The sequence below is a fragment of the Raphanus sativus genome, chromosome 4 (genome assembly GCF_000801105.2).
Source record: "Raphanus sativus cultivar WK10039 chromosome 4, ASM80110v3, whole genome shotgun sequence".
Classification (NCBI taxonomy): Eukaryota; Viridiplantae; Streptophyta; class Magnoliopsida; order Brassicales; family Brassicaceae; genus Raphanus; species Raphanus sativus.
In genome coordinates, this window is record NC_079514.1 from 15,839,394 (window position 1) to 15,861,067 (window position 21,674).

The 21,674-nt window shown below is 31.4% G+C and overlaps 3 protein-coding genes across 4 annotated transcripts; all 3 read left to right on the forward strand.

The window, feature by feature from the left end:
• Positions 1 to 10,892: 10,892 nt before the first annotated feature.
• Positions 10,893 to 13,346, forward strand: LOC108812425 (probable ribose-5-phosphate isomerase 2). Its single transcript, XM_018584681.2, has one exon. It carries the CDS (start codon positions 11,163 to 11,165, stop codon positions 11,973 to 11,975), a length of 813 nt encoding a protein of 270 aa, XP_018440183.1. The 5' UTR covers positions 10,893 to 11,162; the 3' UTR covers positions 11,976 to 13,346.
• On the forward strand, positions 12,968 to 14,861 carry LOC108812430 (uncharacterized). Of its 2 annotated transcripts, none has more exons than XM_057009827.1 (5): positions 12,968 to 13,108; positions 13,616 to 13,941; positions 14,031 to 14,312; positions 14,400 to 14,480; positions 14,565 to 14,861. In XM_057009827.1, exons 2-5 carry the CDS (start codon positions 13,690 to 13,692, stop codon positions 14,742 to 14,744), a joined length of 795 nt encoding a protein of 264 aa, XP_056865807.1. In that variant the 5' UTR covers positions 12,968 to 13,108; positions 13,616 to 13,689; the 3' UTR covers positions 14,745 to 14,861. The 2 variants fall into 2 exon arrangements, with proteins under 2 accessions (XP_056865807.1, XP_018440188.1); XM_018584686.2 differs by having other exon boundaries at positions 13,014 to 13,155.
• A 2,590-nt stretch (positions 14,862 to 17,451) lies between these two features.
• Positions 17,452 to 19,851, forward strand: LOC108852477 (nuclear poly(A) polymerase 1-like). The gene has a single exon (XM_018625983.2). It carries the CDS (start codon positions 18,030 to 18,032, stop codon positions 19,677 to 19,679), a length of 1,650 nt encoding a protein of 549 aa, XP_018481485.2. The 5' UTR covers positions 17,452 to 18,029; the 3' UTR covers positions 19,680 to 19,851.
• The last annotated feature ends 1,823 nt before the right edge of the window (positions 19,852 to 21,674 follow it).

Sequence of the window (21,674 nt, forward strand, 5' to 3'; positions counted from 1 at the left end):
CAAGCTTTATCCGAAGATTTTCATTTGAAAGTTCTGAATTGTCAACTTTACTCTTTATTACATGTGTCATCTTTATTTTCTGGTTTCTTTCACATTTTTTCTTCTTCTCACAACAGGGTTACGTGAGTTTTATACGAGAAATTATTATTTTAGTTTAATATTTTCAAAAAGTCAATATTCCAAATCCCTACTAATAAAATGGACTTTCGAGACTCCAGAGAGCGTCCACATCAGCGAAAACAATTTCGTCCGAAAGATACCACGTGTAATTGTTACTAAAACGAAAAACAAATATAAAATAAATATAAAATATGAGAAAAATAAATAATAAGTGGTAAACTTAAGAAATAGAAATATGTACTTTCAATTCATATGTACTATTAACATATTTATGTGCTGAAATTAATTAAATATGGTAAACTTACAAAAATAAAAAATTTATAGATAATTTAACTTAATATATAATATATTTTCGAAATTAACCTAAAATATCTTACAAATATAATAAATAACTTAAAAATTCAAGATATTTAAAACGCATGATTTTAAAAATTTAGGTTATATGCTATTGAAAACCTAAAATATCTTACAAATATAATAAATAACTTAAAAATTCAAGATATTTAAAACGCATGATTTTAAAAATTTAGGTTATGTGCTATTGAAAACATTCAATGATATGATTGAAGACACATAGGATTTAAAAAAAAAACTAAACATAATATGAGAAATCATTATTTTTGTTTAAATTTAGAACGCATGAATTTTAAAGTTTAGGTTATATGTTATTGAAAATATTCAATAATATAATTGAAGACACATAAGATTTAAAACAACTAACCATAATATGAGAAATCATTAATTTAGTTTAATATTCCAAAAATGTCAATATTCCAAAACAATTGTTTCAAAACTAAATAGAAATCAATATCAAATAAGGAAAGCTAAAAAAGTAAAAGTTAACTGAATATATAATAATGGATCAAATAGCAGTTCTAGATAAAAACCTATTCATATAACAAAAAGCCACATCCAACATCTAGAGCTACCTAGTCAACAACAGATTAAAAAAAAACACACATCTTTTTAATCAAAGATATTACCTTGATTTAGCAAACCCTTCCAGTTTGAGTACCAAAGAAGTTAGTGATAAGATCGAGCTTATCAATCCTGTAAATATCACGTAATATTTATAAACTATCTGTTTTATTTTATAGTCGTCATGGATGTATTAAATTATGTTTTTTTGTTACATATTTTTGTTTATGGGATGCATTTTTTTTGGATCAAAAATCTTTGTTAATAATAGTCAAATTAAAAAAATAGATTTAAATATTTATTGTAGATTGAAAAAAATTCTCTTAGCATTGAAAATAGAGATAATTTGCAAAATACCCTATTTAGGATTTGAAATTTGAAAAATACACTGTTTTTAATTTTTTTTTTTTAAACTACACTTTCTTTAAGGTGAATTTATCTTTTTGCCCCCAATTTGATATATCAATAATTAATATATAAATTCGAAATTAATAAGAATTATAATTATTTATGTTTAAACTAAATATGTGTTTTAAGATAAATCCTGAAGCTAAACCAAGAGTTCCGTAAGGATGAACAAAGAGATGATGATAACTAAAACTATTGGTTTTACCAAAGAGAAAAAATAGAAACAGCGTACGTACATAGGAGAGGATTATATATATTTATATAGATGGATAAGCTTCTTGTTTAGTTCATCAAGTTTTTGATCAAATGCATCTTGAAGTGCAAGAAAGCTGTAACCAGAGCTGAATCTAATGAAAACGAAGAAAGCAGACATGTTTTTTTCTTATTCTTGGTTTCACATTCTTAGTTTTACAAAGATAGTGGCGTTAGCATTTGAAAAAAAATAACTGTGTTGTTCTTTCTTTTAAAAATGAAACGAGACTTTTAAAAAAAAAATTGTCTGCTCAAAACATTATGCAGTTCAATTGGCTTCTCAATGCAAACAAACGGCATCAGTGGAAACCCATTGAAGAGCATAGCCGCCTTAAAATTCAAGAAAAGCAAAGTATGTGTTCCTTCTGAGATAAGGAAGGTTATGACCTGAGTGAAAATAGTTCACAGGCGATAATGTCGCTCGCGTCTAGCGAAGCAGAAGAGTTTCCAGCACCAAGGACCAAAACCAGAACCAGATTGAATATAAATTCTTTCAGTCCGTTGAATGTTACTCCGCTACTCATCTCATACTCACAGAGCCGTAAAATATTAGATTCTAACTCATTGCCCAACCTATTTATACTGAAATCTTCATGACCCATCTTAACTATATCATCAAACTTCAGACTTCAAACCTTCCTTAAAGGTAAATAACATGATTTTCCTGAAAAAAAAACAGAACTATTGTCAGAACTGAAGAGAAGCAGAATCAATAGAGAAAGGAAAATCATGTTTCTGTGTTGCGTACCTTTAGAAAAGAAAAAAACAGAGAAAGGAACAAAAAATTCAGAAAGGGAGAGGATGGGAGAAGGAGACGAGAAGACGACCCGTTGCTTTCTTTTATTTTTTCAAAACACTAAAAAAATTTAAGATATATTAAAAAAATATGGGAACGATATTGTTTAGTATATTAAAAAGATATTATACAGATTCTAACAATTTTCAAACAATTTTTTAAAAATATAATAAGAATTAAGAAATATTAAAATTGGGCAATTTGGTAAATTTATATATGAATAAGTGTATTTTTCCAAAAGCTTAAACAATGATGTATTTTTCAAATTATAATCTTATTGAAGTGCATTTTTCCAAATTTCCCCTTGAAAATATCTATACTATTATTTGCGAAGTGATTTTTCGCAACGGAGCTCTCACGTTGAAAGTTGGAGCGATTAATAACGATACTACCTTTAATGAATAAAATATATAAATTATTTACAAAATAAAAAACGAATTTCAATTATTTTAATTAGATAAATGATTTAAAATAATAATAATAATAAACATTTAAGGGTAATTAAGAACTTAAACGTTCTAACTTTTAAAAGATTATTATGTGTTTTTAAATATATAAATTATTTACAAAATAAAAACAAATCTCTAACTTTTAAAAGATTATTATGTGTTTTTAAAAAAATTCTTATTAAAAGATAATTTCAGATAACAACACAATATATGTATGAATTATTTTCTTACTTTAATCTCTCTATATATATATATATATATATATATATATATATATATATATATATATTACGTTTCATATCATTCTTATTATTATTATTATTATTATTAATTTTAATCAACTGATGGGGTAAAAGGCACAGCCATAGAAATATGACAGAGTTCAGGCAAGTCGGTAAGTTTTAAATATAGAGATGAATTTATAACATCTTTAAAGCACTTGCAGAGATCTTGTCGAGCCGGTTTCGTCGTTGCTTAAAAGTTTATGCTATAAATAGCATTACAAGGTTGGCACCTGACCTGGTATCCTTGTCCCCTGCAAACAAGGTTTTACTGTGGCTTTTGCCGTTCACAAGTGATACTGCATACCAGTTTAGCATTGAAAATCGGAGTAACAATGGTATTTAAAATGAAAGAAACTATGAAACTAAATTACTCATATTTACTTGATTTTAAATATGATTTTGGTTTTATGATATTTTTTAGGATGAGATGAACTTATTTATATAAAATTTGAAAAAATCTTGAGCCCACAAATGTTTTAACATAAGTGTATCAAATTTTATGTTTGAATAAAATTTTACCAAAATAATAAGATTTGGATTAACAGAATGGAACAAAAAAAACGAAGATGTTAAATGAAAACTATAGTCAAGTCCTGATAAATATGAAAAGAATCTAAGAATTTGATTAGTTATTAATATGAGTCAACAATATTTTGGTTAATATATTAGTTATCTTTTTATCAATAATTTCATATCTCATAATATTATCTTCTATGTATGAATAATATAATACTATAAAAGAAATAATAAATTTGATTATACTGATATAACTAATTTATTTAGTGTGCATTGATCATTACATAATGAATTATAAGTTATATATATATAGTAATTGAAACTTCTGCTGATGTGTCGATCATTGGTGAAGTTTTAAAAATTAGTTATAATTTGATTGATCGACTTTTGTTGTTATTTTGATCTAAAATATAAGGTAAGTTTATAATAATAATAAAAAAATCTTACAATTAAAGATTTATGATAACTATTTTTTAAATTATATATGGTGTTTATATATGTTAATACTTATAATCTTATAATTACTATGTAATACTAATGATTGATATATATATATATATATATATATATATATATATATATATACATTAATTGAGAAATCATTTAAATACCTTCTGCTGATGTGTTGATCATTGGTAGGGGTGGAGAAAAAACCGAACCGAACCGAATCAAACTGAACCAACCGAACCGAAACCAATCCAAACTGAACCAACGTCTATTATCAAGTAGTCCGGTTTAATATTTTCCCAATCCAAAACAACCAAACCAAAACCGATCTGAACAAAAGCGAGTTAAATCGAACCCATAACCAATGTGATTATGTTATTATTTGAACCAAACATACTATCAATATACAATAAACCAAAATCCTAAGACTAAAGTAATTGTTAAATTTATTAACGATGTTGTTTTTAAAAATATTCTATTTACTTTAGTTAACTTTTGTTTGATTGTGTTTTTATAATTTGTTGTGGTTTGTTAAGGTTTTTGTTTAAGCTTTATTTCATATTAATTTTCATAGTTTATTTTAAAGAGGTATTATTAACGATATTTTTTTAATTTCTATTTACTGTAGTTAACTTTGATTTAATTGTGTTCTTATAAATATTGTGTGTTCTTTAAAGTTTTTTGTTTCGGTTTTATATTGGATTTAGTCAACATAATTTTGTTTTACATAGTCACTAACATGATGATTTTATGACCATGCATTTATGTTTTAAAACATAATTTCTCTTAAAGCGCTAAACTAGGAAAACCCGATTGAACCGAACCAAAAAATAAACCAAGCTGAATATAAACCAACAGAATTTAAACCAAACCCCAACCAAGCTTAATAAAAGAAAGTATGCTAACAAATGATGGATAAATATAATTGTATATTATTATATATGAAAATATAGGAATACATTAATAATAATATTTAATAATCTTCTTGCTCCTTGCATATTCTTCTTCTTCTTTGCTTCAGACTGTAATGCTGAAGAATATATAGAAAAAATGGAAAATTAAATTAGAAATTAACTGACAAAACAAAAACAAAAATATTTCATTTTTATTTATTTATTTAAAAGTTAGAAAACACGAATCTGAAATAGTGAAGAAAGATTTCAAATGGTATGTAACAATTTTTTTGTTATACATAAAAAGAAGTATTAATAATTATTAACCTAAAAGTATAAAAATCAATCGTACCCATTACAATCAACTGCTGGGGTAAAAGGTACAGCCATAGAAATATGACAGAGTTCAGGCAAGTCGGTAAGTTTTGAATATGGAGATGTATTTATAACAGCTTTAAAACACTTGCAAAGATCTTGTCGAGTCGGTTTCGTCACTGCTTGGAGGTTTATTCTATAAATAGCATCACAACAAGCTTTTGATGGCGCATCACCTGGTTTCCTGGTCCCCTGCAAGCAAGGCTTTACTGTGGCTTTCGCCGTTTCACAAGTGATACTATATACCATCTTAGCATTGAAAATCGGAGAAACAATGGTCATTAAAATGAAAGAAACTATGAAAACTGAATTGCTCATATTTACTTGATTTTATATATGATTTTGGTTTCGTGATATTTTGTAGGATGAGATGAACATATTTATACAAAATTTGAAAAAATCTTGAACCCACAAAGTCAAAGAACAGTGTATCAGATTTATTTTTTACCATAAATGTATCAAATTTAATGCTTGAAAGTTGAATAAACAAGGAGACTGTTAAATGAAAACTATAGTCAAGTTTTGATAAATATGAAAATAATCTAAGAATTTGATTAATTATTAATATGAGTCAACAATTTTTTGGTCAATATATTTTTTTATCAATATTTTTTGTCTCATAATACTATCTTCTATGTATGGATAATATAATACTATGAAAAAATTTGGTTATATTTATATAACTATTTTATTTAGTGTGCATCAATCAACACATAATGAATAATAAGATACATAGTTTGGTATTATATATGTTAATAATTATGATTGATATATATATATATACTATAATTGTCAAATAATCAAAAAAATTACAATTGATGGTTTATTGTAACTATTGTGCAAATTATAGAATGAGTCATAATGCTTTATCAAATTTTTAATGTTTATAAAATATATATATAATAATGAGCAAAAAAGTTATAGTAATTAATACAATTATTTTATTTTTTTAAATACAGAATTATATGTGCATATAAATTATATGATAACTATTAATGCCTTATAAAGTCCATAAATGATGTATAAATCATTTATAAATATTTTTAAAAGTTTTTTATGACTTAAAATCATTTTACTATATATATATTAGCCTATATATTAATTGAGAAGTCTCTTATTCTGCTGATGTGTAACATTATTCCATAGCTTTTAATTTTTTTACTTATTTTCTTTGATCTAAAATATAAGGCAAGACTATTACTAATTAATTATATTTGCCAGCTAATCAAAACATCTTACAGTTAATGATTTATGTTAACTATTTTGCAAAATTATAGAATTAGTAATAATGTTTTATCAAGTTTTTAATGTTTATAAACTATATATTCATCATATATATTAATTGAGAAGTCACTTATTCTGCTGATGTGTCGAATATTGTTCGATGGCTTTTAAATTTTATTTAGTTTTTTGATCTAAAATATAAGATAAGACTACTACTAATTAATTATCTTTGCCAATTAATCAAAAAAAAATCTTAAAGTTACTGATTTATGTTAACTATTGTACAAATTATAGAATGAGTAATAATGGTTTATCTAGTTTTTAATGTTTATAAGATATATATTATAATTAATGAAAGATATAGTAATCAATATAATTATTTAGTATTCTAGGTTAATAATTATATGTGTATATGAAATATATAATATCTATTATGCCTTATAGAATCCATAAATGTTGTATAAATCATTTATAAATAGTATTTAAAGTTTTAGTTTTTTTATGACTTACAAAATCATTTTTTGATCTCTCTCTCTCTCTCTCTCTCTCTCTCTCTCTCTCTCTCTCTCTCTCTCTCTCTCTCTCTCTCTCTCTCTCTCTCTCTCTCTCTCTCTCTCTCTCTCTCTCTCTCTCTCTCTCTATCTCTCTCTATATACATATATATATATATATACATATATATATAAGTCAATTTTATGATTTTGGGTTACGTGTCAATCATTGGTGAAGTTTAAGAAATTTTTTACTTTTAATATTTTATTTACGGTAATTAGATTTAAAAATTAAAGTTTTTCTATAACTAATTAATACCACTTGGATAATAATATTAATTTATCTTTGAATTATATAATACTCATATGATTTTATGATTATTTATATTTTATAACAAAATATTCCCAACTATTAAAAACAAAATTTTAAATGTGGAACTGTTAATAATTTTATTAATTTATAATTTTATTTAAAAATTCAATTAAAACTGCAAAATTAAAATATTAAGGTGTTATTCATTGACGGATTTGAATAGAGTTCAAATCTAAGGATAATCTACTTTTATTCATTAGTTGATTTTAATTCCTTTTTATAAATCTAGTGTCATTGATTCTGGTACTTGAAATATTTTCATTTTAAGAGTTTAATCTAGTGTTATTGATTCTTGTTTTTATGAAATCATATTTAAAGAACTTTAAATATATTGTTATTCAATGTAAGATTTAAAGTGATGAGTTAAAATCTGGTGTTATTCATATATGGATTTGATTTTTTCCTGTGAAAGGAGTTATAAAACCTTCTAATGATTTTGAAATTACTTTTATGAGTAAACTTTAGCAATCAGAATCCAAGCTTTATCCGAAGATTTTCATTTGAAAGTTCTGAATTGTCAACTTTACTCTTTATTACATGTGTCATCTTTATTTTCTGGTTTCTTTCACATTTTTTCTTCTTCTCACAACAGGGTTACGTGAGTTTTATACGAGAAATTATTATTTTAGTTTAATATTTTCAAAAAGTCAATATTCCAAATCCCTACTAATAAAATGGACTTTCGAGACTCCAGAGAGCGTCCACATCAGCGAAAACAATTTCGTCCGAAAGATACCACGTGTAATTGTTACTAAAACGAAAAACAAATATAAAATAAATATAAAATATGAGAAAAATAAATAATAAGTGGTAAACTTAAGAAATAGAAATATGTACTTTCAATTCATATGTACTATTAACATATTTATGTGCTGAAATTAATTAAATATGGTAAACTTACAAAAATAAAAAATTTATAGATAATTTAACTTAATATATAATATATTTTCGAAATTAACCTAAAATATCTTACAAATATAATAAATAACTTAAAAATTCAAGATATTTAAAACGCATGATTTTAAAAATTTAGGTTATATGCTATTGAAAACCTAAAATATCTTACAAATATAATAAATAACTTAAAAATTCAAGATATTTAAAACGCATGATTTTAAAAATTTAGGTTATATGCTATTGAAAACATTCAATGATATGATTGAAGACACATAGGATTTAAAAAAAAAACTAAACATAATATGAGAAATCATTATTTTTGTTTAAATTTAGAACGCATGAATTTTAAAGTTTAGGTTATATGTTATTGAAAATACTCAATAATATAATTGAAGACACATAAGATTTAAAACAACTAACCATAATATGAGAAATCATTAATTTAGTTTAATATTCCAAAAATGTCAATATTCCAAAACAATTGTTTCAAAACTAAATAGAAATCAATATCAAATAAGGAAAGCTAAAAAAGTAAAAGTTAACTGAATATATAATAATTTTTCAAAAATTAAAAAAAATGCAAAACTTTCCAATAATTATATGGATAAAAATTTAAAACAGGTAATTTAAAATTTGTATTATATGCTATTGAAAATATTCAAAAATAATAAATAATATATATATAAGTTGATGTCATAAATTACTAAAAATGTCCACGCCTTATTTTTTAATCACCAAAAATATACCAATCATTTTCTCAATCTTTTATTTCTAATCAATGTCAATATTACCAAAACAATTCATTTCAAAATAAAATATAAATCATATAAAAAGTTAAACTTACAAAATTATAACATTATATATAAGTTACTTATGCTAAACTAATTTTTGTAAATTAACATAAAAATTACTAACAAATATAATTTTTAAATAAATACTGAAAGACTTTGAAACAATAAAATAGAAATCAATATCAGATAAGGTAGGTTAACAAAAATAAAAAAAATTATACAAATTAACTTAATATTTATAATATTTTTTAAGTTTTTTAAAAAATGCAATACTGTAAAACAATTATAACTAGATTGATTTACAATATGTGGTTTCAAATTTTAGGTTATATGCAATTGATAATATTCACAAATAACATATATTATATATAAGTTCATGTTATAAATAATTGAGAATGATCACATATTATTTTAACATAAATATAACCAATAAGAATAATTATTAAATAAAACTTGGAAGACTTATAAATATTTAAATTCAAAACACATGATTTTAAAGTTTAGGTTATATGATACTGAAAATAACATATATTATATACAAGTTTATTCAATTTTAAAGTTTATGTTATATGCTATTGAAATATCCACAAATAGCATATACTATATATATGTTAACTCCATAAATCATCGAATGTCAATATATTTTTTTACTATATAACCTAAATGTTTGAAAGATAACCGTAAATTAATTTAAAAATATTAATCATAAAAAATAAAAAAAATTCAAATAAAAATAAAATATAAATTGAACGTACATATGATTTCAAAATTGAGATTGTTGTTCATTTGACGTGTTCATATAGAATTTACAAATATCATCGAAAATATACTAAATCAACATCTTAATTTGATATTTTTAAATATAAGAATATCAGAAAAATATTTCTCTCAAAATAAAATGAATAAAAAATAGGTTAAAGACAAAATTCTTCATCAGATAATTAACTTGATATATAACACAACTGTTTTAAATTCCACATAAAATTTTTAACTGACAAAAAAAACAATTTAGAAAAAAAATTAAGTTTCAGAAAATTCAAATATTCATGTATGTAAAATTAAAATCAATACAAAACTACAAAAATATAAACAAAAAATGTTAAAATTATCTTGAAATTTATATTTATGTTTATATTAACTTATTGAAGATTTAATATAAGAGATTTAACAAAAAAAATACAAAAATCTAATAGACAAATTTGAAATTTAACATTAGATTTATATTAAGGATACAATATTAGTTAGATGTTTCTTTGTTAAAATAATCGAAGTGACATATTGTTAGTAACTAAATTAGAACAAAATTTAAAAACATAATATATTTTTGTTTCGTAATTTTATTTCTAAAATAATAGACAAAATTGACGTAATAAAAATATAAAAATAATTATTTTTAATCTAAAAATGAATTAAGCATTTTAAATATATTTAAATTATTTATATATTTGTGTTCTCGTCTGTAGAGCGGGTTTACCCCTAGTATCTAGTAAAAGTGATGAGAGATTTAAAAAAATAAGAAAAGATCTACAAGAGAGAAGAGAAGTAGATTTTGGGTAAAATTTGGGGTATTCTATGTAAATAAAAATAAATAAGGGACAGAAATCAAATACGTAAGATTCGGGTTTGTCTATTCTCTGGAAAGTGAAGCGTGTGTCTTGATTCGTCTGTACTTCCACAAACCCTATCTTCAGTAGTCTTCACTTTCCATTCTCCGCCACCACACAAACATATGCTTTCTTCTTCATACTCTCTATTTATACAAACATTTCATTCGACCTTTCTCTATTCATTCCCTCCTCCCAATACTTTCTCCAAAATATTTTTTTTTCCTTCTCATTCCACACAAAATTCTTTTTCTGGGTTCCTAAATTTGATTTACATTCATTGATTTGATTTATCTATTGAATTTGTAGTTGAGGAAGTTTCCAATGGCGCTTGCCCATGATCCTCTCTTCATTACATCCGACAAATCCCCCATTGATATCACCTCTACTCCGCCTCCTTCTTCAATGATGATATTAACCCAAGACGAGCTCAAACGAATCGCCGCTTACAAAGCCGTAGACTTCGTCAAATCCGGCATGGTCCTCGGCCTCGGCACCGGCTCCACCGCCAAACACGCCGTCGACCGAATCGGCGAGCTTCTCCGTCGAGGCGAGCTCGAGAACATCGTCGGGATACCCACGTCCAAGAAGACGCAGGAGCAGGCTCTCTCCCTCGGCATCCCTCTCTCCGACCTCGACTCCCACCCCGTCATCGACCTCTCCATCGACGGCGCCGACGAGGTCGACCCTCGTCTCAACCTCGTGAAAGGCCGAGGAGGGTCTCTGCTCCGGGAGAAGATGATCGAGGGAGCTTCCAAGAAGTTCGTGGTGATCGTCGACGAGTCGAAGATGGTGAAGCATATCGGTGGAAGCAAGCTGGCTCTTCCGGTGGAGGTTGTGCCTTTCTGCTGGGAGTTCACGGCGGAGAGGCTACGGGGGGTGATGGAGGGGTACGGCGGGTGCGAGGCGAAGCTGAGGTTTGGAGAGAATGGGAGGGCTTTTGTGACGGACAATGGGAATTATATTGTGGATATGTATTTGGAGAAGGATATGGGAGATTTGAGGGTGGTTAGTGATGAGATTTTGAGGCTGCCTGGAGTTGTGGAGCATGGGATGTTTCTTGATATGGCTTCTACTGTTATTATTGCAGGTGAGCTTGGTGTTAAGATCAAGAACAAATACAGCTCTTGTTGTTGATTTTCTTGTTTTTTTGGTGGGCATTTAGGATAAAGAGAGGGATTATTATGATTGGTTAAGAGGAAACTGATGATCTAGAGATAATAGATAGGTTTTGGAATGATTGTTGTTATGATGTCATTTGTGAAGAGATTTGACTTTTCACATGCTTGATCATCATCTTAATCTTAGTTCTTAATATATATAAACTGCATTTTTGTTTCATTGCTTTTTCGTCTTTCTAAAATGGGCCTATACATTCTCATGTGTTGGGCTTTGCTTCTGTTAAATACCCTGGTCGACATTGACAGGCTTTCTTACTACCACAATAAATCAATAACTTTTTGAGTCTCATAACTTTTATAGCGCTTTTGTTGATGAACACCCGATCGTCGACATGCGATAAATTAGGTGAATATTTCGATGTAATCATTAACGCAAAAGAATGAGATGGGGTGTGCTGATTTCAACTTTTAATTGGTTTTGGTAGAACGGTTGGCCTAAAAGACCAATTAAAAAACACTATTAACAAAAAAACTAATAGTACGTGGTTAGTTAATCAACCTGTCAAATGATCAATGATTCCACCAGCTTGAACTGACGCACTCACACGAATCATCATTCAGTCCAATAAAAGAAAGTATGAATATACCTCGGTGGTCATTTGTTAATCACCTAATTAATTACGGTTTGAAAATTATTATATCTCATCTAATTGTTTTAGGCATTGTATCTTTTTAGTTTAGATGTTTTCCCATGGTTAGCTATTTTGAGTCTTTTTTGACCATGGTATATAGTATTAGATAATATTACAATAAAAGTGACCACGTGTATGTATAATGTATTGTACATCTACATAAATGTTCCATATACTATACGATGCGACTCCCATGATAATGATATTTTGGAGATAAAGTATAGTAGTAGTCATAAGATTCAAGAATCTATACTCCATCTCTTTGCTTCATCTGTAAACACACATAAGTTTATTTGTTTTAATCTCCTGAATAATTCGTGGAGTTCAGAGAGAAAGAAAGGAAGCTTTATTAAAGGCTTTAGCTTCAGGAAAAGACAGATTCTATTCTTTTAAGTCTCCTCTTTCTTCGCTTTTCCACTTCTTCTTTCTCCTTTCGGACAAAACAGAGAAGTTAACGGTACAAACCTCTTTCTCTCTTCTCCTAGTTCCTGTCCTAAATTTTTGGTATGCCTCTCGATTCTCCCTGTCTTCTAGGCTCTTTTTTTCTCTCTCATATTTCGATCTATATGTCTCTATGAATTCGTCTGTGTGTGTTTTTTTATTTTCTTTCTATTTTTCGGTTTCCCTTTCTCTAGCTTTTTTCTTTTCAAGTAAATTTCAAGTAAACCGTTTCGATAAACTTCTTACGCAGATAATATTGTCGACAAAAAAAAAACTTTACAGCTTTTATGTTCTGGTAACCAACCAGCTTTGATTCATACCGTGCCTCTCAAATCCAGAAAAATGGTTGCTTGATTTAAAACGTTTTGTTTTTTTAAAGATATTATTTTCAGCAATTTCATTAATGAGCAGCTTCTAATTCACATGTTCACGTTGCGTATCACATCACCTTAAGCATTGAATGCGAATGCTCCTTTGTTAAATGATTCTGATCCCAAACCCCATTTTCATCATCAATTCTCAGCATTAAGAAAGAAAGGGGGAGAAGAATCCAAGACTAATTATAAATAGGGGACTTACTTTCTTCAGCTGCAAGTCATGGGAGATCATTTCGTGCTGTTTGTTGATCGTTTGATAACAGAAGCGACCATTGAGGAAGCCATTCAAAGCAGGAACCGTATGCTGCAAGCCAACGCACCCGTCGAGGAGGAATGCAGTAGAATCCTCGATGAGAAAACACTTGAGAAGCTGCGTAACGGAGATTTGTCGATGGTGCTGTGCAGGATTTGTCACGATGAGGATTTGGATTCAAACATGGAGACTCCTTGTTCTTGCAGCGGCAGCTTGAAGGTAATTAACGACATAATTAAGCATTTGAGATTTCAAGAAACAGAGACGTTTGGTTTTGATATAAGATGTGCCGTGTTGTTGTTTGGTAGTATGCGCATAGGAGGTGCGTGCAGAGATGGTGTAACGAGAAAGGAAACACAAACTGCGAGATTTGCCATCAGGGATTCAAGCCGGATTATACAGCGCCAGCTCCATTGTTAGAGTTGGGACATGTTCCTCTTCATTTCAGGGGAAACTGGGCGATATCTCAACGCGAGCATCGTTTCATCACAGTTGTACCTGCTGATCCCACTTTCATCCACGATCATCATCATCAATATCCTCTTTCTTCCACCACAAGCTTCATCTGTTGCCGTTCCCTTGTTCTCATCGTACGCACGCACACGACAAAGCTCCTCTCCTCTCCTCTTTTACCTTTCTTTATTACTCATGTGTCTCTGTTGTTTGCAATCTTGCAGTTTATGGCTCTTCTGATTCTCCGACACACCCTTCCCTTAGTCCTTACCGGATCAAACCTCCATGTCTTCCCTTTGTTCATGGTGAAGATTATTATCTCACAATAGATTCCAGAGAATGATCTATTGATGAAACTCTTAATTGTTTTTTATTGTTTTTTTTTTCAGTTGTTGTTTCTGAGAATACTCGGGATCATGCTACCCATCTATATCGTCACCAAAGCTGTCGCTACCTGCCGCCGCCATTCTCAGACTATGGAAACCTCTGACTCTGAAGATTCATCTGATGAAGAAGCAGAGTTGTGGCGCTTGCCTCAAACGCAATCTTACATCATAGGCGTGCCGTGAACACTGTTTATTTCCTTTCACATACATAACAAGACGATGTCTTTGTAAATATACACTCTCACTACTTATACATGTAAAAATGGTTGAATTTGATTAACAGATTGAAGTTGAACAAAAGCTAAACGTATATAACCGGCAAAGCTCTCTTTCTCATAGTAGAGAGAGATAATATTCTTCTTGAATTCTTCCACAACAACTCAAACCATGTGGTCAGGATAGAAATTATAATTAAGATTTCTATAAAAGATCTCAAAACTCACAAGTGTCTGAAGAGAAGAAGCTGTACGTACACTCTTTGAGAATAAGAGACAAAAGCTAATAGGAAAGAACCTGACGCAAGCAACTTGGAATCTCAACTCCAAGCAAGAGAGCCCTCGTGTTTGTGTTGTCTGTAAGTTATGAAAACATCAAAAGCTTGTAGTGTAATTCAGTTCCGGCTTCTCCTCGGCCTGAAAAGAAAAATGGAACATAAGAGGTAAGAAACCATGTGAAAAAGTTGGTGATATCAGTAGGTCTGAGTAGATAGATAGGAGAACTGGAGAAGCTACTTGCGGTTCTTCTGCTGCGTCCTCCAGTAACAGGCAAGCGCACCAAATGCACAGCTGGCGACGGCTATTGTCAATGCAGCTCCAATCGGCACCAACCAGCGCGTTGGTGGCTACCGTCAAGTCTTCTGTGGCTGAGATGGTTTCTTCCTTGCCCCCAACAATGACACTCTTTTCCTTGCAAAGGGAGACGAGCTGGGGACCGTAGTAGTTCTTTAAGAACTCGTGAACATTGTCGTGGCCCCACTCTATGCTTTTCTGGTCACACTTGAGAGATAGCAGGATGGGCAAAGCTCTCTTGGGAAACAAATGGTCACCAATATTGAGAGATGCTTCGTCCTTAATGAGTCTCTCGTTGACCTTGCTCCACATAGTTACGTGGTTAGACGAGTAAAGACCGTAATTCATTAACCAGAACAGAACAATGTTACCTCAAGCACATGTCACTGAAATGCAGTCAGCACTCATATATCACATGAAGAAGTTGCCGACGAAATCACATATTGCCGTGAATGCAAATTGGCTATCACCATCCTTAATCTTCACGGAAAGTGAATGAAACAGAACCCACAATCGGCAGCTACAATCAAGCATTTGAGGAACACTTCAGATACTAGTGAGGCAAAGTGAACTGAAGGATGGTAGTATGAAATTGGAAAAATCGAATACAGTAGCTGGATCCATTGCACAACAATCAACTCTCGTCATCAAAACGATTCCAGGATGTATTGCGTCTGGTCCCATTGAAGAGCCTCGCGACCTTCTCGTAACGAGGCTGTAGAGTACTACCTTAGTGTTTGATCTGTTCCTTTATTTGTGCCACTTGCCTCTGTTCTTAGTGTTTGATCTGTTCCTCATGGAGCTTAGCAGTCATGAGAAGGCTACAAACGCAATCTTATTACTACTACAACAGACACAGCAACGGCTTTGCATCCATTCTTGAAGAAGGAGAAGCTTTAGCGGTTTCAAGTGAATTATAAAAAAAAGAAAATATTAAAACTATATTCCTCTCTGAGTAAATAAGAGAGTGTAACTCTGTTGTGTTTGAATGCAGAGCCACCGAGTGTGATCAGTGTGTTTCTAGGCAAGGGGGAGAAGTTGCACACAAAACATTATTCCTCGTGAAAATGGACAAGGATGGTGTGATATCCCTTCAAGTTCCTTGTGGTCAAAAGCAAAGATACACACACTCAGTATTGCTTTTTACGTGTAGCAAGAACACAGAGACAACAGAGTAAGTCCGATGCTCAACTGTCCTACGTCAAGGCAAACTCATTCAACTACGGATCAGGGCATATCAGACTAAACCAAGCAGGAAATGGCCGGACTAGTCTATGACTTGACAGTTCAAACTCCCCAAGGAAGCAAGTGTAGTAGACTGACTTGAACTATCCATCCATCACAGTGTCTAATCAATCTCACAGGTTCTGTGACCGTGAACCGGAAACCAAAGAAGGTATGATCCACATGCACTTATGGGGCAAGAGTCCAGGAGCCCTATAGAATGTCCTTTAAAGTTGAGCCATATGTGTAATGGTTTTGGAGATCTCACATGGAGTGATGATGACAAACATTATGTTAGAACTTCTATTGTTGTCTCTACCGTATAGATGACAGAGATCCATCAGATTTTCTCAAGTCTTTTCTCTTCTACTCTTGGTTGTATATCTAGTATTTACTAATATTCAGTGAACACTCATGCTTGAGTTTTAAGACGTTGAGTTCAAGAAAGTGTATATGCCCAACTAAACTTGTGTCGGTTTAATTGATCTAGTGAGCTGTATGTTTATTGAATCAGAACCACACAATTCTCTTTTCTTGAAACATCTTTATCAGATTATTAAACATCATATAAGTTAGGTACTGAAACCAAAGACAAGCGAAGAATCTACTGAAACCTCCCCTCCCGTCCATTGAGTAATGTAGCTTTGTGATATATAACTGCGAACGACGTCGCATTAGTTTTATGAGTCTTGTTGGACTTATCCAGAACGGCGTCATACTGTATCCATTATTCACCGCCTTTTTTCTTAATGGGCTTAACTCTTAAAATGATTTTAGACCTTATTGGGCTTATCTATTTCAAATTTCCTTTTTTCTGCCACACGTATTTCCTTTTTTTCAACTCCGTGATTTCCTTTTTGTTGTAAATCGCTATATATACAGAGAGATGTGTGGACTACCGATAGCTTTTAGTAAATCAATTCGTAGTGTGAGTACTACCTGAGATCGTTAAGTGCCTCGACTGTCTCTGCTATTCGCTCGATTCTGTTCGTTTGTGTTGCTCATCGCTCGAATTGGGGTTTCCAAGGTTATTCTTGAAGAAGAGGATATGAACAAAATAAGAAGATCGATGGCTCCTAGTGTCCAGCAAAACAGACAAATTAGGTATGGTATTACAGAACCCATCTCTTTAGGAGGACCAACGGAGCTTGACGTAATCAAGACAAAAGCCCTAGAGAAGTACTTGCAAGACGCTGGATTATACGAAGGAAACGAGGAAGCTGTTAGAAGAGAAGAGGTTCTTGGAAGACTAGACGAGATCGTCAAAACATGGATCAAAAAAATAAGCCGCGAGAAAGGGTTAAGCGAAGAGACGCTCGAAGAAGCGAACGCCAAGATATTCACTTTCGGTTCTTATCGGTTGAAAGTACACGGACCTGGTGCTGATATCGACACTCTATGCGTTGGTCCAAGATACGCAACAAGATGAGATGATTTCTTTGGGGAGTTACACGGAATGCTTTCGGAGTTGCCTGAAGTGACAGAGCTTCACTCTGTTCCCGATGCTTATGTTCCCTTGATGGGTTTCAAACTTAATGGTGTTTCTCTTGATCTTCTCTACGCACAGCTTCCTTTATGGACTATCCCCGAGGACTTGGATTTGTCAGATGATTATGTTCTACAGAATGCTGATGAGCAAACTGTTAGAAGTCTCAACGGTTGTAGAGTCACAGACCAGATCTTTCGTCTGGTTCCCAACATTCAGAGTTTCAGGACAACGTTGAGATGCATTAGGTTTTGGGCCAAGAAGCGTGGAGTATACTCTAACGTCTCTGGTTTTCTTGGTGGTATAAACTGGGCGTTGCTTGTAGCTAGGATATGCCAGCTTTATCCTAACGCCTTACCAAGCATGTTGGTGTCTCGGTTCTTTAGAGTCTACACTCAATGGCGTTGGCCCAATCCTATTCTTCTTTGCTCTATAGATGAAGGTTCCTCCTTAGGTCTTCAAGTTTGGGATCCTAGAAGAAACCCTAAAGATTGTTTGCACAAGATGCCAATCATTACTCCTGCTTATCCGTGTATGAACTCAAGTTACAACGTCTCTGCAAGTACGTTGAGGATTATGACAGGAGAGTTTCAGAGAGGCAAAGATATATGTGAAGCTAACGAAGCTGATCAGTGGGAGACTCTTTTTGAGCCGTTTGCGTTCTTTGAAGCGTATAAGAACTATCTTCAGATAAACATCTCTGCCTCTAACGTGGACGATCTGAAAAAGTGGAGAGGATGGGTGGAGTCACGTTTCAGACAGCTGACGTTGACGATTGAGAGGCATACTTATGACATGCTTCAGTGCCACCCTCATCCACATGGTTTCCAAGACGATTCAAGACCGCTACATTGTTCTCTATTCATGGGTTTGCAACGTAAACAGGGAGTTCCAGCAGCAGGAGGAGGTGGACCGTTTGATATCAGAAGAACTATTGAGGAGTTTGAACACACTGTTTACTGTTACATGATGTGGGTTCCTGGGATGGAGATTAGTGTCAGCCATGTAATGCGAAGAAGCATACCTAGCTTTGTGTTTCCTGGTGGAGTTAGACCTACGCGTGACTCGAAAGACAGCAAACGCAGTTCAGAGCAGAGAGTTTCTTCGACAGGAAGTTCATCTACTATTACTAGTTCTGAAAGTAAAGCTGGGAAGAAGAGAAAACTGAGAGAGGGCGAGACACGTACCGGTCAGTCAAGGAACTCAAAACGCGCTACAGTTTCAGTACATGTAGAGAATGGCGAAGACGGGAGTCCTGATTCATCTGTTGAATCCATTTGTTCAGCTTCTGGTAAAGATCATTTTGCAAAGGTTAAATCTGATCCCATCAGTGAGGATGTACGAGAGAGCCATCCAGTAGAGAAGATAGTCGCTTTTCAAGATTCTCTTAGTCAAGAAAGTGAAGAGGTTGAAGACAACTTTGGTTTGGGAAAGCAAGTGGTAGAGCAGGTTTCAAGTAAAGATACATTCTCCAATGGAGCAGTGGATGAACTCGAAGATGTTCCAACGCAACAGCCTGTGGTGCCGCATAAAGGTTCAGTGCAACTGCGGAAACCGATGATCAAGTTGAACTTCACATCTCTGAGCACCATCAATGCCACGAACCTCATAGCTTGTTGAAATTCAGAGGTGTCAAGTTGCAGACTTTCTTCAAGTCTCTGAGCACCATCAATGCCACGAACCTCATAGCTTGTTGAAACTCAGAGGTGTCAAGTTGCAGATGTTGTAAGCAAGTCTTAAATACTATGTGTAGTTCGATGTAAAAACTCGTTAATTTGTTCAAGAATCGCAAAAATGTATGTTAATAAATCATTTTGTTTAATAATTTCCCACCACTTCTACTATATTTCTGCTTTGTATAGTATTTCATCTAGAGATGTAAATTGGGCGGGCCGGGCGGGTTTGGGCGTGTCGGAATGGGCTTTATTTTTTTGTTGGACATTTTTGGTCGAAGCCCAAATAGAACCATGTCCAAATGAGACCATAACCAAATAAGACCATGATTTGTTGGGCTGTCCATGAGACCCATACACCCATTTAATATAAACAATATAATTTTCACTAGATTTTGACCCGCGCTTTTGAAGCGCGGGATATTTTACGATGAAAAATTTCACTAATATTTAACAAATATTTTGGTTATTTTTAAAGAGTGTGTATTTAAAATATTTTTGCATTTAAATCAGTATTTTTAAATTCAACCCGATTGTGATTATACCGGTTAATCTGGAGATCTGACAATTCAATTTATGTTTTTAAAATATTCATATTAAAAAATCACTAAAACCCGAGACTAACCGATTGAACTGATGGATGACCGATATGTAATCTAATTGGATTTAAATTGTAATAGTTTCATAATTTGTAATCTTATAATCGAAATTTTAAAGTTCACTATTTTGCAATTTATGAAATTATGACGTTTCTACAAAATTTTAAAGAGAAAATGATAGATATAAAATAACTAAGATTAATTATTGTATTATTTGGAAACATTGATAGTAGTATAAAAAATATATTGTTTGGAAACATTGATAGTAGTATAAAGAAATAAGTATATTGTTTGGAAACATGGATAGTAGTATAAAGAAAGGAACATTAGTGACTTAATGTATGTTTAACTATAAAGTATAAAAGTATATTTAATTTAAAAACTTACAAAATAAATGTTAGGTACAACAGAATGTTTCTGTTTTAATAAGATGGATTTTTTCGATTTTGCCGGGAAATTGTGTTTTTCTGTTTTGGTAGAAAATTGCATTTTCGGTTTTTGCGAGAAATTGTATTTTTCGGTTTTGGCAGAAAATTGGATTTTTCGGTTTTGGCAGAAATTGCATTTTTCGGTTTTGGCGGAAAATTGTATTTTTCGATCTTGGCAGGAAATTACATTTTTCTGGTTTTGGCGGGCAACTATGTTTTCCGGTTTTAACGAAAAATTACGTTTTTTCGATTTTAACGGAAAATTATGTTTTTCGGTTTTAGCGGAAAATTATGTTTTTCCATAACAAAAATCACAAATAAACAGTTAGAAATCAAACTTCAGGAAGGAAAATGTTGAAAAAAAAATATTGTGTTTTTTTCAATTTGCTAAACCTAGATATTTTAGATTTTTGGGCCGCCCATTGTCCAAGTGGTTAAACCCAATATTGTCCATGTTATAATTGGGCTCGTCCATGTAGACAAAATTTAGTTACTGGGTCAAAATGGGCATATCCATTTCAGACCATATCAATTTGGACACGGGCCGCCCATTTATAGCCCGTCCATTTGACATCTCTAATTTCATCATGCAGCAATTATAATGTGTGGATGATATGCACATGACATGATGATCTTAACAACTGCCGAATGCAGATAAACGTGTACATAAATTTTTGAGATCGATTTTCACTTCACTTGTATTAAACCCCTGTGAATCTCCACTAGTTCTCTAAAGAATGACGAAAGTTCATGTTATGATACCTTTTTTGTTGCTGCTGTCAATGTATTTTACCTTAATGAAACTCACTAATACATGTAGGAAGAAATACATACATTTGTTGAATATATATCTCAGTTTTTGACTCGTATTAACCAAAACAAGAAGACAATATATATCCATAGGCTTTAACTATT

What these genes read in the sequence shown, in the direction of transcription:
- LOC108812425 (XM_018584681.2), top strand. Translation starts at nt 11,163, where the DNA reads ATGGCGCTTGCCCATGATCCTCTCTTCATTACATCCGACAAATCCCCC.
- LOC108812430 (XM_057009827.1), top strand. Translation starts at nt 13,690, where the DNA reads ATGGGAGATCATTTCGTGCTGTTTGTTGATCGTTTGATAACAGAAGCG. An exon ending in GCCGTTCCCTTGTTCTCATC is followed by an intron (nt 14,313 to 14,399) that starts GTACGCACGCAC and finishes GCAATCTTGCAG; the next exon opens with TTTATGGCTCTTCTGATTCT. An exon ending in ATGTCTTCCCTTTGTTCATG is followed by an intron (nt 14,481 to 14,564) that starts GTGAAGATTATT and finishes TTTTTTTTTCAG; the next exon opens with TTGTTGTTTCTGAGAATACT.
- LOC108852477 (XM_018625983.2), top strand. Translation starts at nt 18,030, where the DNA reads ATGCTTTCGGAGTTGCCTGAAGTGACAGAGCTTCACTCTGTTCCCGAT.